This window comes from Bos indicus, chromosome 5 (genome assembly GCF_029378745.1).
Source record: "Bos indicus isolate NIAB-ARS_2022 breed Sahiwal x Tharparkar chromosome 5, NIAB-ARS_B.indTharparkar_mat_pri_1.0, whole genome shotgun sequence".
Lineage (NCBI taxonomy): Eukaryota > Metazoa > Chordata > Mammalia > Artiodactyla > Bovidae > Bos > Bos indicus.
Genome location: NC_091764.1, coordinates 97,579,957 through 97,595,529, shown reverse-complemented (window position 1 = coordinate 97,595,529; position 15,573 = coordinate 97,579,957). Strand labels below are relative to the sequence as shown.

At 39.9% G+C, this 15,573-nt stretch overlaps 1 protein-coding gene across 4 annotated transcripts in view; it reads right to left on the bottom strand.

Moving 5' to 3' along the window:
* The window catches only part of LRP6 (LDL receptor related protein 6), a 178,359-nt gene that overhangs the window by 102,832 nt on the left and 59,954 nt on the right, over positions 1–15,573 (bottom strand). For 2 of the 4 annotated variants that reach the window (XM_019961541.2, XM_019961542.2), the window contains exon 3: positions 4,050–4,157. The exons of the other annotated variants lie outside the window; for them this stretch is intronic. In XM_019961541.2, the coding sequence (XP_019817100.2) occupies positions 4,050–4,157 (108 nt within the window). The remainder of the gene's footprint in view (positions 1–4,049; positions 4,158–15,573) is intronic. 4 annotated transcript variants of the gene reach the window in all.

Below are 15,573 nucleotides of genomic sequence, written 5' to 3'. Positions count from 1 at the left end.
TTAATACATGCAAAGCACTTAGAAGCTCTATCTATGCTCTAGCTATTGTTTTTTACATCATAAATCTCTTGTTCATGGTTTCACTTTTAGAATGAACGGCAAAGTTATTAACACAATCTTTATACTATCTGGCTCCTACCCATCTCTTCAGCTTCAATTAACACCACTCTTCTCTTCATCACCTTGGGCTTCCCAGGTGATGCCATGGTAAAGAATACACCTGTCAATGCATGAGATGAAGGAGATGTGGGTTTGATCCCTGGGTTGGAAAGATTCCCTGGAGTAGGAAATGGCAACCCACTCCAGTATTCTTGCCTGGAAAATTCTATTGACAGACGAGCATGGTGGGCTATAGTCCATGAGGCTGCAGAGAGTCAGACACAACTGCGCATGCACACGCACACACACACCCACACACACCTTTATTTATTATATGCCAGGTACCATACTCCCTGGCAGTACAGCGCTTTCCCTTTACCTGTTATCTTCTCTTTCAGAGTTCAACTTAAATCAAGTTTTCTCTAACAGACCTTCTTTAAATTACAAATTAGGTCATACAGTCCCATATAAGCTCTCAGAGTACTTCACATTCGTAGCATTACAAATACGTCTGATCATTCGCTTAATGTTTATTACCTCTAACTTACACATTTATGTTTTTGGCAATTTCTGGATTAAGAAAAGTTTTTTTTAAGTAAATGAGGAAAAATTTTTCCATTTGCTGATTTGGTAAAGTATTCCTTTTGCAGAGGCATACAAATACCTCTTTGATAGAACTCTTGTCTACAACAGCCAGCAGAAAAGAAAACAATAGGTTCGAAGAATAAGCTGGCAGAGAAACTGACTAGAGATTTCCCATGATCACAGACTGAATCTGGTGGCAGTATTTCTTCACGTACTTTGACATGCTAATTTCATGTCTCAGTGCCAACTGTTCAAAGGTCATTCTATCAGTAAATATTTTAGCAATGTTCTAGCTAACAGCTCACCTCTGGTTTATATCTCATAAAATCAAACATAAGAAAGCTAGAATGCAATTATCCTAAGAATTCAGATCTCTCACCGTAAGAGTTTTAAAAAGAAAGCAACCAGTCAATGACAAAATACTAAATCAACCCATGTATTATTTGTTCTTTTATTACTATACAATCCAGGTCCAAAGTTTCCCTATCCTAAATGTTTTTTCCTTCTTTAAACTGAAATATAACTGACACATAACATCATGTGAGTTTAAGATGTACAATATGTTGGTTTGATACTTATATACTGAAATATGACTACCATAGCATTAGCTGACACACTTACCACTTCACATCATTACTTTCTTTTCTTCAGTGGGAACAATTAAGATCTCGTTGTTTATAATATAGTATTGTTGACTATAATCACTACATTGTGCATTCGATCTCAAGGACTTATTTATCTACTAGCTCTAGGTTTGTACCCTTAAACAACATATTCCCAGTTCCTCCAGCTCCCAGCTTCTGATAACCACCAGTCTACACTGTTTTTGTAAGTTTGGCTCTTTTGGATTCCACATGTAAGTGATGCTATATAATATTTGTTTTTCTCTGACCGACTTATCTCACTTAGCATAATCCCCTCGAGGTCCACCTATGTTTCCACACATGGCAGATTATTTTTTCTCAATGGCTAATATTCCATTGTGCATATATACGGCAACTCCTTTATCCATTCATCTATTGAAGAACATGTAGGCTGTTTCTGTATCTTAGCTATTGTGAATAACTAACAATGAATATAGGAGTACATACATCTCTTCAATTCCTGTTTTCATTTCCTTTGGATATACAGCTGAGCTGTGAACAACAGAAATTGAAACTGCACAGGTCCACATACAAATTTTCTTTTCAACAATAAAATACTACAGTACCACACAATCCAGTCAATCTTAAGAGAAATCAATCATGAATACTTATTGGAAGGATCATCTGATGAGAACAGACAACTCACTGGAAAAGTCCCAGATGCTGAGAAAGATTGAGGGCAGAAGGAGAGGAGGGTGTCAGAGGATGAGATGGCTGGATGGCACCACCAATGCAATGGACATGAACTTGGGCAAATTTTGGGACCTGGTGACGGACAGGGAGGCCTAGCGGGCTGCAGTCCATGGGGTCACAAAGCATCAGACACAAATGGGTGACTGAACAGCAACAACAGTTGACAATCACACAACCCATGGCAGGTTAAATCCACAAATGTAGAATCTCAGATACAGAGCAATCATGTATATACAAAAGGAAGACTATAAGTTACAAGTGGATTTTCAACTGCACAGAGGGTCAGCACTCCTAAACCACGCTGTTCAAACTCAAGTATAGGACCTCCCTGGTGGTACAGTGGTAAGAATCCACCTGCCAACGCAGAAGTCAAGGGTTCGATCCTGGTCCAGGAAGATTCCACATGCCATGGACCAACCAAGCCCGTGTGCCACCAACTGCTGAAGCCCAAGCACCCTACAGTCTATACGCTGCAGCTACTGAGCTACTGAGCATGTGCACCTAGGGCCCATACTCCACAATAAAAGAAGCCACAGCAATGAGAACCCCGAACACCAAGGGGAAGAACAGCCCCCACTTGCCACAACTAGAGAAAGCCTGCATGCAGCAACAAACACCCAACACAATCAAGATAAATTAAAAATAATAATAAGCTCAACTGTATATCCAGAAGTGGAATTGCTGAACCATAAGGCAGTTACATTTTTAACTTTTTAAAGACTTTCATATTGGTTTCCATAAGAACTAAACCAATTTACATGCCTAACATGTAAGAATTCCCTTATCTCTACATCTTCAGCATCACTTACCTCTTGTCTTCTTGATAATAAACATTCTAACAGGTGAGAGGTGATATCTCATTGAGGTTTTGCCTTGCATTTCCCTAATGATTATCAATATGGAGCACCTTTTCATGTAGCTACTGGCCATTTAGGTTTATTTTCTTTTGAAAAATATCTATTTAGTTCCTCTGCCCATTTTTTTAAAATGGATTGGTTTAAGTTGTGTAAGTTCTTACTATATTTTGGATACTAACCGTTATCTAATATATTACTTACAAATATTTTCTCCCACTCTGTAGGGCTTGGCAGGGGGACTATTTCCTTTGCTGTGCAGAAACGCTCCAGTTGCTTGTGCTGATCTAATTTTTTTCACTTTTACCTGTGAGTTTTTTCACTGTTCTGGATCTTGATAAACAGTAGGAAAAAGAGGCAGGTGGGAAGATAAACTGAATATCTATGTTTATCTTTTCCCAATCAGCTAGTATCCCCATAAATTAAGTGCTTGGCTAAGAAGAAGTCTTATGTATATGCACAACAACATAAAAATGGCAAAATCATATAGAAGATTTCTTCCAAAAAAATCGAAATTTAAACTCTATCTGTACCAAAATACACAATTTCTCAAACTTTCTTTAGTTCATCATTGTATATAGCATGTAACAACTCAGAAGCAGATTTACCATAAATGAAGCATAAGCAAACTTCAGGATCCTTCACGTAGGTTCACTCCAGTACCTTGCCTTTAATTCTGCTCAGGAAGTCAATGCTTTGCACGATTCCACCATAGATGAATTTCAGTTAAATAACATCACCCTACATACACGCAACATGGTCAAATTTCAGTTATGGTAACCACAAATTTCACTACCAGCTCCACAAATCACCGTGTAAATGACAGATGTGTTTCATGATCCATCATCAATCACACTCCTCTTTCAAAGTCTATGACTGGTCTCCACTCAACTGTTATTCAGCTCACACACAGACAGCAGAGTATATGCCCATGCTGCCTCTTTGCGCTGATAAAAGCTATGTGACATTCTATGAAAATATATTATCAAAAGAAAATTGGCCAAGAAAGATGAAAGTGCAGCAAAGAAATGAAAAGTGGTAAGTATAGATGAAATCTGAACTGAATATAAATAGAGTTATAGAAGAAACAGTTGACTATGGGTTGTTGACACCACTGTCATTCAAAATTCTAGATAGATACGCAGCCGGGAGAATTTAGTCAAAGCCAGCTTACCAACATAAATGAGCAAAGTGGTTGTGCCCAAAAGGATAAACACATCCCAGAGTGATGCCACCAAAAATAACTTCACACTGAAGGAACTCTCTCAGATAATTCACAACACTGAAAACACAAAATTAAATATTAATTATTAATATTAAATATTTTGAAGGCTTGCTCCAAACACAGAGAGGAATATTATAATTCACTAGGGCACAGAAAAGATGCTTGCTCTGTATAGTAAGTTATACAGTGAGAAGAGAGCAGCATTCTCTGCTCAAACTATTTTTAATGATACTTCTAATATTTTATAGATGTAATATAAGTAAATACATACTAGTTTTACTGTTTTTCTACTTCTCTATACATTTACATCAGACAGTAATAATATTTAATATTTTGATGAAAAATTTTAAAGTCACGAAAGAATTGTAATTTATATACTAATTAGTAAGATTGCTTTATGTAGTTTCGGCTTTGCATGGAGTTCCCCCCTTTTTGTTTTGTTTTGTTGTGTTTTAATTACTTATTTTGGTCTTCCCTGCTATGTAGGCTTTTCTCTAGTTGTGGTGCACCGGCCTCTCATTGTTGTGGTTTCTCTTGTTACAGAACACAGGATCTAGGGAACAAGAGCTTTAGTATCCACAGCACAAAGGCTCAGTAATTGTGGTTCCCGGGCTCTAGAGCACAGATTTACCTGTTCTGAGGCATGTGGCATCTTCCTGGACCAGGGATGGAACCCATGTCCCATCCAATGGCAGGTGGATTCTTTACCACTGAGCCACCAGGGAAACCCAGTGTTGCACACTTTAGCGTTTGTCTCCATAAGCAAAGTTTTTTAAATTAATCTTTGTTTCATTTTCATCAATTCAGTTCAACGCAGAATTAACACTGAGCACCTCAGTTCAATTCAGTTCATTGCAGTCGCTCAGTCGTGTCCAACTCTTGGCTATCCCATGGACTGCAACACGCATGGACTGTCCATGGACTGTCCATCACCAACTCCTGGAGTTTACTCAAATTCATGTCCATTGAGTCAGTGATGCCATCCAGCCACCTCATCATCTGTCGTCCCTTTCTCCTTCCGCCTTCCATCTTTCCCAGCATCAGAGTCTTTTCAAATGAGTCAGTTCTGCCCATCAGGTGGCCAAAGTATCAGAGTTTCACTTTCAACATCAGTCCTGCCAATAAATATTCAGGACTGATCTCCTTTAGGATGGACTGGTTGGATTTCCTTGCTGTCCAAGGGACTCTCAAGAGTCTTCTCCAACACCACAGTTCAAAAGCATCAATTCTTTGGCGCTCAGCTTTCTTTATAGTCCAACTCTCACATCCATACATGACCACTGGAAAAACCATAGCCTTGACTAGACAGACCTTTGTTAGCAAAGTGATGTTTCTGCTTTTTAACATGCTGCCTAGGTTGGTCATAGAAATTTGGAAAACTCAGCAGTGGCCACAGGACTGGAAAAGGTCAGTTTTCATTCCAATCCCAAAGAAAGGCAATGCCAAAGAACACTCAAACTACTGCACAACTGCATTCATCTCACACGCTAGTAAAGGAATGCTCAAAATTCTCCAAGCCAGGCTTCAGCAATACGTGGACCGTGAACTTCCAGATGTTCAAGCTGGTTTTAGAAAAGGCAGAGGAACCAGAGATCAAATTGCCAACATCCGCTGGATCATCGAAAAAGCAAGAGAGTTCCAGAAAAACATCTATGTCTGCTTTATTGACTATGCCAAAGCCTCTGATTGTGTGGATCACAATAAACTGTGGAAAAGTCTTCAAGAGATGGGAATACCAGACCACCTGACCTGCCTCTTAAGAAACCTATATGCAGATCAGGAAGGAATAGTCAGAACTGGACAAGGAACAACAGACTGGTTCCAAATAGGAAAAGGAGTTCGTCAAGGCTGTATATTGTCACCCTGCTTATTTAACTTATATGCAGGGTATATCATAAGAAACGCTGGGCTGGAAGCACAAGCTGGAATCAAGATTGCCGGGAGAAATATCAATAACCTCAGATATGCAGACGTCACCACCCTTATGGCACAAAGTGAAGAGGAACTAAAGAGCCTCTTGATGAAAGTGAAAGAGGAGAGTGAAAAAGTTGGCTTAAAGCTCAACATTCAGAAAACGAAGATCATGGCATCTGGTCCCATCACTTCATGGGAAATAGATGGGGAAACAGTGGAAACAGTGTCAGACTTTAATTTGGGGGGCTCCAAAAATCACTGCAGATGGTGATTGCAGCCATGAAATTAAAAGACACTTACTGCTTGGAAGGAAAGTTATGATCAACCTAGATAGCATATTGAAAAGCAGAGACATTACTTTGCCAACAAAGGTCCGTCTAGTCAAGGCTACGGTTTTTCCAGTGGTCACATATGGATGTGAGAGTTGGACTCTGAAGAAAGCTGAGCACCGAAGACTTGAAGCTTTTGAACTGTGGTGCTGGAGAAGACTCTTGAGAGTCCCTTGGACCACAAGGAGATCCAACCAGTCCGTTCTAAAAGAGATCAGTCCTGGGTGTTCACTGGAAGGACTGATGCTAAAGCTGAAACTCCAGTACTTGGGCCACCTCATGCGAAGAGTTGACTCATTGCAAAAGACTCTGATGCTGGGAGGGATTGGGGGCAGGAGGAGAAGGGGATGACAGAGGATGAGATGGCTGAATAGAATCACTGACTCGATGGACATGAGTCTGAGTAAACTCCGGGATTTGGTGATGGACAGGGAGGCCTGGCGTGCTGTGATTCATGGGGTCGTAAAGAGTCAGACACGACTGAGCGACTGAACTGAACTGAGGTTGGTCATAACTTTCCTTCCAAGGAGTAAGAGTCTTTTCATTTCATGGCTGCAGTCACCATCTGCAGTGATTTTGGAGCCCCCCAAAATAAAGTCTGACACTGTTTCCACTGTTTCCCCATCTATTTCCCATGAAGTGATGGGACCAGATGCCATGATCTTAGTTTTCTGAATGTTGAGCTTTAAGCCAATTTTTTCACTCTGTCATCAAGAGACTCTTTAGTCCTTCTTTGATTTCTGCCATAAGGGTGGTGTCATCTGCATATCTGAGGTTATTGATATTTCTCCCGGCAGTGTGTTTTTTTCCAGCTTGTGTTTCATCCATCCAAAGCGTTTCTCATGATGTACTTTGCATATAAGTTAAATAAGCAGGGTGACAATATTCAGCCTTAACTACCCCTTTTCCTATTTGGAACCAGTCTGTTGTTCCATGCCCAGTTCAAACTGTTGCTTCCTGACCTGCATACAGATTTCTCAAGAGGCAGGTCAGGTGGTCTGGTATTCCCATCTCTTTCAAAATGTTCCATAGTTTGTGATGATCCACACAGCCAAACATTTTGGCATAGTCAATAAAGCAGAAGTAGATTTTTTTTGGAACTCTCTTGCTTTTTTGATAATCCGATGGATATTGGCAATTTGATCTCTGGTTCCTCTGCCTTTTCTAAAACCAGCTAGAATATCTGGAAGTTCACAGTTCACATACTGTTGAAGCCTGGCTTGGAGACTTCTGAGCATTACTTTACTAGCATGTGAGATGAGTGCAATTGTGCAGTAGTTTGAGCATTCTTTGGCATTGCCTTTCTTTGGGATTGGAATGAAAACTGACCTTTTGCAGTCCTGTGGCCACTGCTGTGTTTTCCACATTTGCTGGCATATTGAGTGCAGCATTTTCACAGCATCTTTTAGGATTTGAAATAGCTCAACTGGAATTCCATCACCTCCACTAGCTCTGTTTGTAGTCATGCTTCATAAGGCCCATTTGACTTCGCATTCCAGGATGTCTGGCTCTCGGTGAGTAATCACACCATTGTGATTAACTGGGTTGTGAAGATCTTTTTGGATAGTTGTTCTCTGTATTCTTGCCACCGCTGTCCTTTATTGAACCCAACTTTGCGTGAAATATTCCCTTGGTATCTCTAAGTTTCTTGAAGAGATCTCTAGTCTTTCCCATTCTATTGTTTTCCAATAGTTATTTGCACTGATCACTGAGTAAGGCTTTCTTATCTCTCCTCGCTATTCTTTGAACTCTGCATTCAAATGCGTATATCTTTCTTTCTTTCTTTTCTTTGCTTTTCGCTTCTTTTCTTTTCACAGCTAAATGTAAGGCCTCCTCAGACAGCCATTTTGCTCTTTTGCATTTCTTTTTCTTGGGGATGGTCTTGATGGCTATCTCCTATTCAATGTCTCGAACCTCAGTCCATAGTTCATCAGGCACTCTGTCTATCAGATCTAGTCACTTAAATCTATTTCTCACTTCCACTGTATAATGGTTAAGGGATGAGCACCTACCAAGTGACAAACATCCCTTGAGGGATGGTCCTAGCATTCAAGGAGTTCTCAGAATTGACAGTTTTCAAATATCACAGGGCTTTAAGACAGGTAAGCGTGACCTCTCTGCTCTGACAGCAATAGAAGAGGGGCCACAAGGGCAATCAAGAGATAATGACACCTGAGCTGAGCCTTGAAGAAGCAGCAGGTTGGATTATAAGAAATTAGAAGGAGAAAACTTTACAGTGAAGCACAAACTGTATGTGAAAGGAACTACATGCATTCCAATATTACTACAGCATAAAACGAAAAGTCTGAGGTCAGGGATGAAATCTACTCCAAGACCCTGAGCAAAGCAGTAAATGAAAAAAACAAAGTATTACAAAAGCACTCTTTCCACTGCCGTATACATGCTATTTTATTGTGAATAGTATTATGGTTCCAATTAAACTGAGGCATTGAGACCAATCACTCAGAGTTTACAGAAAAATGAATTGCCTAGGTTAAATGTAAATATGACTTCATTAAAAACCAAACAATGTTTATTACAGCTTTCCAGGTGAAGAAACACATAAAAACTGGGAGACTAACAAAGCTTTCTCCAGCTAACATTACTGAATTCCTCCTCCAAGAAAAGTCAATAAAAGAAATCATAGTGCCACCAATTTCCAAAGATACAGTAACATGAAATTTAAAATTTAGCTGCAAACTCAAACACAGAAGATCATCTAAGAAACTGTGCCTTCACCTGGTGGTGGTGGTGGTGTAGTCATCAAGTTGTGTCTGACTCTTGCGACCCCATGGACTGTAGCCCACCAGGCTCCTCTGTCCTCCATGCATGGGATTTCCCAGGCAAGAATACTAGAGTGGGTTGCCATTTCATTCTCCAAGGAATCTTCCTGACCCAGGGATCAAACTGGGGTCTCCTGCATTGCAGGCAGATTCTTTACCAACTGAGCCACCAGGGAAGCCCCACCTTACATAAGACTGAATCTAAGGAGATGGCCAGACTTCTGTTTTGTTTGTTCATCAGGTGTCAGTACCAACTAATCATCAAAAATCTTCTATGTGAATGTTCAGATCAATAAACATTCAAAGTGTTGAATAACTCTGTTGAATTGCAGAGATTGCCCTGAATGAACTGTCTTTATTGTTGTTGTTCAGTAACCCAGTTGTGTCCGACTCTGCAACACCATGGACTGCAGCACACCAGGCTTCACCATCTCCCAGAGCTTGCTCACGCTCATATCCATTGAGTCGATGATACCATCCAACCATCTGTTGTCCCCCTCTGTTGTCCCCTTCTCTTCCTGCCTTCAATCTTTCCCAGCATCAAGGTCTTTTCAAATGAGTCAGCTCTTTATCAGGTAGCCAAAGTATTGGAACTTCAGCCAGTTCTTCCAATGAATATTCAGGGTTGATTTGCTTTAGGATTGACTGGTTTGATCTCCTTGCAGTCCAAGCAACTTTCAAGAGTCTTCTCCAACACCACAGTTCAAAAGCATCAATTCTTCAGCACACAGCCTTCTTTATGGTCCAACTCTCACATCCATACATGATTACTGGAAAACCCATAGCTTTGACTAGATGGGCCTTTGTCAGGAAAGTAATGTCTCTACTTTTTAATATGCTGTCTTGGTTGGTCATAGGTTTTCTTCCAAGGAGTAAGTGTCTTTTAATTTCATGGCTGCAGTCACCATTTGCAGTGATTCTGGAGCCCAAGAAAAGAAAATCTGTCACTGTTTCCAGTTTCCCCATCTATTTGCTATGAAGTGATAGGACTGGATGCCATCTTAGTTTTGTGAATGTTGAGTTTTAAGCCAGCTTTTTCACTCTCCTCTTTCACTTTCATCAAGAGTTCCTCCTCACTTTCTGCCATAAGGGTGGTATCATCTGCATATCTGAAGCTATTGATATTTCTCCCAGCAATCTTGATTCCAGCTTGTGCTTCACCCAGCCTGGCATTTCTCATGATGTACTCTGCATATAAATTAAATAAGCAAGATGACAATATACAGCCTTGACATACTCCTTTCCCAATTTTGAACCAGTCCATTATTCCATGTCCAATTCTAACTGCTGCTTCGTGATCTGCATACAGGTTTCACAGGATGCAGGTAAGGTGGTCTGGTATTCCCATCTCTTTAAGAACTTTTCACAGTTTGTTGTAATCCACACAATCAAAGACTTTAGCGTAGTCACCGAAGTAGAAGCTTTTCTGGAATTCTCTTGCTTTTTCTATGATCCAACAGATGTTAGCAATTTGATCTCTGGTTCCTCTGACTTTTCTAAAACCAGCTTAAACATCTAGGAGTTCTTGGTTCACATAGTGTTGAAGCCTAGCTTGGAGAATTCTGAGTATTCCTTTGCTAGCATGTGAAATGAGTGTAATTGTGTTGTAGTCTGAACATTCTTTGGCATTGCCCTTCTTTGGGTTTGGAATAAAAACTGACCTTTACCAGTCCTGTGGCCACTGCTGAGTTTTCCAGATTTCCCAGGCAAGAATATTAGAGTGGGTTTCTATTTCCTTCTCCAGGGGATCTTGCTGTCCCAGGAACTGAACCCATATCTCCTACATTGGCAGGCAGATTCTTTACCACTGAGCCACCTGGGAAGCTCCCTGAACTACCTACCTGTGTTGATGTTTGCACTGATGAAAAAGCAATGATGGGTAAAACTGCAGGGAGTGACAATCAACTGTATGAACAGTCACTGCATTTATTCTTCACCATATACAAAAGAAAAGCCACTATCAATGAATACTCACATTGGTTAGGTAGAAAATTATTAATTTCATTAAGTCTTTACCTTTGACTCTGTATTTAATATTCTGTGTAACAAAATGCAATCTACAGAGAAAGGACTTCTGCTGTACATGAAAGCAGAATGGTTGTCTTGAGAAAAAGCACCTGGCCAACTGAGATAGATGTTTTCACAGACTGCAATTTCTCACTTTAAAAAAATTAATGACAAACCGTGATTAATAAAACTTAGGTATCAGGCAGATACTTTCGTGGAAATAGATGAAATGACCTTGTCACTTCAATTTGTTGCGAGTAATAAAATCTGAGCTTTCTGCATTCAATCTGTTGCAGTACATTATATATATCTGACAAAGTACTTATATTTACAATGTATGAAGAACCCCTAAAATTCAATAGAAGACAAACAACCAAATTAAAAACTGAGCAAAAGATCTGAAGAGACAGATCGACAAGACATACCAATGGTAAAGAATCACACACAAAAAGAGTCAACATAATTATTCATCTCAAAAATGAAAATTTAAACTCTAATGAGATATCACTACGTATCTATCAGGATGGATAAACTTTAAAAAAAATAGACAATACAAAGTACTAGCAAATATGCAGAGCAACTGAGACTCTTACACACTGCTAGTGTTAATGCAAAATGGTACATCTACTTTGGAAAACTGTTTGGCTGTTCCCTATATTAAGTAAACATTCCCATAAGATCTAGTAACCCCATTCCTCTTTTCAGATCAGATCAGATCAGATCAGTTGCTCAGTCATGTCCAACTCTTTGCAACCCCATGAATCGCAGCACGGCAGGCCTCCCTGTCCAACACCAACTCCCGGATTTCACTCAGACTCATGTCCATGGAGTCAGTGATGCCATCCAGCCATCTCACCCTCTGTCGTCCCCTTCTCCTCCTGCCCCCAATCCCTCCCAGCATCAGAGTCTTTTGCAATGAGTCAACTCTTCGCATGAGGTGGCCCAAGTACTGGAGTTTCAGCTTTAGCATCAGTCCTTCCAGTGAACACCCAGGGCTGATCTCCTTCAGAATGGACTGGTTGGATCTCCTTGCAGTCCAAGGGACTCTCAAGAGTCTTCTCCAACACCACAGTTCAAAAGCATCAATTCTTTGATGCTCAGGTTTCTTTATAGTCCAACTCTCACATCCATACATGACCACAGGAAAAACCATAGCCTTGACTAGACGGACATTTGTTGGCAAAGTAATGTCTCTGCTTTTCAATATGCTATCTAGGTTGTTCATAACTTTCCTTCCAAGGAGTAAGCGTCCTTTTAATTTCATGGCTGCAGTCACCATCTGCAGTGACTTTGAAGCCCAGAAAAATAAAGTCTGACACAGTTTCCACTGTTTCCCCATCTATTTCCCATGAAGTGATGGGACCGGATGCCATGATCTTCGTTTCCTGAATGTTGAGTTTTAAGCCAACTTTTTCACTCTCCTCTTTCACTTTCACCAAGAGGCTCTTTAGTTCCTCTTCACTTTCTGCCATAAGGGTGGTGTCATCTGCATATCTGAGGTTATTGATATTTCTCCCACCAATCTTGATTCCAGCTTGTGTTTCTTCCAGTCCAGCGTTTCTCATGATGTACTCTGCACAGAAGTTAAATAAGCAGCGTGACAATATACAGCCTTGACGAACTCCTTTTCCTATTTGGAACCAGTCTGTTGTTCCATGTCCAGTTCGAACTGTTGCTTCCTGACCTGCAGACAAATTCCTCAAGAGGCAGGTCAGGTGGTCTGGTATTCCCATCTCTTTCAGAATTTCCCACAGTTTACTGTGATCCACACAGTCAAAGGCTTTGGCACAGTCAATGAAGCAGAAATAGATGTTTTTCTGGAACTCTCTTGCTTTTTCCATGATCCAGCAGTTGTTGGCAATTTGATTTCTGGTTCATCTGCCTTTTCTTCTAAAACCTGCTTGAACATCAGGAAGTTCACGGTTCACGTATTGCTGAAGCCTGGCTTGGAGAATTTTGAGCATTAGTTTACTAGCGTGCGAGATGAGTGCAATTGTGCAGTAGTTTGAGCATTCTTTGGCATTGCCTTTCTTTGGGATTGGAATGAAAACTGACCTTTTCCAGTCCTGTGGCCACTGCTGAGTTTTCCAAATTGGCTGGCATATTGAGGGCAGCACTTTCACAGCATCATCTTTCAGGATTTGGAATAGCTCAACTGGAATTCTATCACCTCCACTAGCTTTGTTCGTAGTGATGCTTTCTAAGGCCCACTTGACTTCACATTCCAGGATGTCTGGCTCTAGGTCAGTGATCACACCATCATGATTATCTGGGTCGTGAAGATCTTTTTTGTACAGTTCTTCTGTATATTCTTGCCATCTCTTCTTAGTATCTTCTGCTTCTGTTAGGTGCATACCATTTCTGTCTTTAACAAATCCATCTTTGCATGAAATGTTCCTTTGGTATCTCTGATTTTCTTGAAGAGATCTCTAGTCTTTCCTATTCTGTTGTTTTCCTCTATTTCTTTGCACTGATCGCTGAAGAAGGCTTTCTTATCTCTTCTTGCTATTCTTTGGAACTCTGCATTCAGATGTTTATATCTTTCCTTTTCTCATTTGCTTTTTGCTTCTCTTCTTTTCACAGCTATTTGTAAGGCCTCCCCAGACAGCCATTTTGCTTTTTTGCATTTCTTTTCCATGGGGATGGTCTTTGATCCCTGTCTCCTGTACAATGTCACAAACCTCATTCCATAGTTCATCATCGTTCATCAGTTCCTCTTTTCAAGGGAAATTAAATATAAGTGAAGTGAAGTCGCTCAGTTGTGCCCGACTCTTTGTGACTCCATGGATAGTAGCCTGTACCAAGCTCCTCCGTCCATGGGATTTTCAAGGCAAGAGTACTGGAGTTGGTTGCCATTTCCTTCTCCAGGGAATCTTCCCAACCCAGGGATTGAACCCAGGTCTCTCACATTGTAGACAGACAATTATATATGTATTCACACAAAAATCTGTATGATAATATTTATAGCAAATGTATTCACAGTCACCAAAAATTATAGAATGTTCTTCAAATGGGGACAGACAAACTGTGGCACAGTCGAACAATGGAATACTCTATGGAAAAAAAAAACAACAAACACTAATAAAAATAAAATTAAAAAAGACATAAGGAAAACCATTTTAGCTGTTAGAAGTTAAAATAATGGTTATTTCTGCGGAAGGAATGGAACATTGGCGGGGGGCGGTTTCAAGAATGCTGGCATTGTACTGTTTTTTAATCTATATGCTGCTCACTTTGGTGTGATCACATTTATAAACTTAATTTGCTCTCTTAATATGATGTGTACATTTTCTATATCTGTGTTGTAATAAATGTTTATAGTTTTAGGGAAAAGAACCACCAACACACACAACAACATATATAAACTTCAAATGCTTTATAGTAAGAGAGAGTAGCTAGAGTCAAACACTAGAAGATACATGATTCCATTTATATTACTTTCTGGAAAAAACAAAACTGTGTAGAGTCAGAAAACAAATCAGTGGTTGCCTAGAGCTGCAGGTAGAGGAAAAGGTTGATGACAAAAAGGAAAAATGGGGGGAGTTCATGAATTACTCTCTATTTTAATTATGTCAATGATTACCCGAATGTGTGTGTGTGTGTGTGTTTGTGTGTGCTCAGTCCCTCAGCCGTGTCTGACTCTGAGACCCATGGACGGTAGCCCACCAGGTCCCTCTCTGTCCATGAGAGTTTCCAGGCAAGAATACTGGAGTGGTTTGCCATTTCCTACTCCAGGGGATCTTCTCGACTCAGGAATGTAACCAGCATCTCTTGCATTGGTGGGGGGATTCTTTACCACTGCACCAATGGGGATCAACATCCAAATGTATGTATTTGTATAAATTCAGCAATGGCCACCAAAAAGCATAAATTTACTGTATACAAATTTTACTCTTTTTTAATAGGTAGAAGACTTCACTAAATACTTCACACAAGAAGATACATGAATGGCCAGCTGGCACATAAAAAGATGCTCAATCTCAATCATCACAGAAGTAGAATAAGATACCACTTCACACCCACTAAAATAGCTAAGATTAAAAAGACCAATAATTCCAAGCGTTGGTAAGGATGGAGCAAATGAAACCCTCATACACAACTAGTATAAACTCTGAAAACTAGTTTGGCAGTTTCTTACAGAGTTAAATGCACACTTAACCCTATGAACTAGCAATTCTAGTTTTAGGTATTTACTCAAGAGAAAATTAAAATATATCCACACAATGATCTCTACATATAAGTTCAGAGAAGTTTTATTCATAATAACCAAAAACTGGAAATAACACAAATGCCCATCAAGAGGATGATAAACCAACTCTGGCATATTCATACAATGGAATACTACTCGGCAATGTAAAAGAACTACTCACATATTCAACAATAAGGATGTCTTTTTAAAATTATGGTAAACAAAAGAATTCAGTCTCAAACAAGTACCTA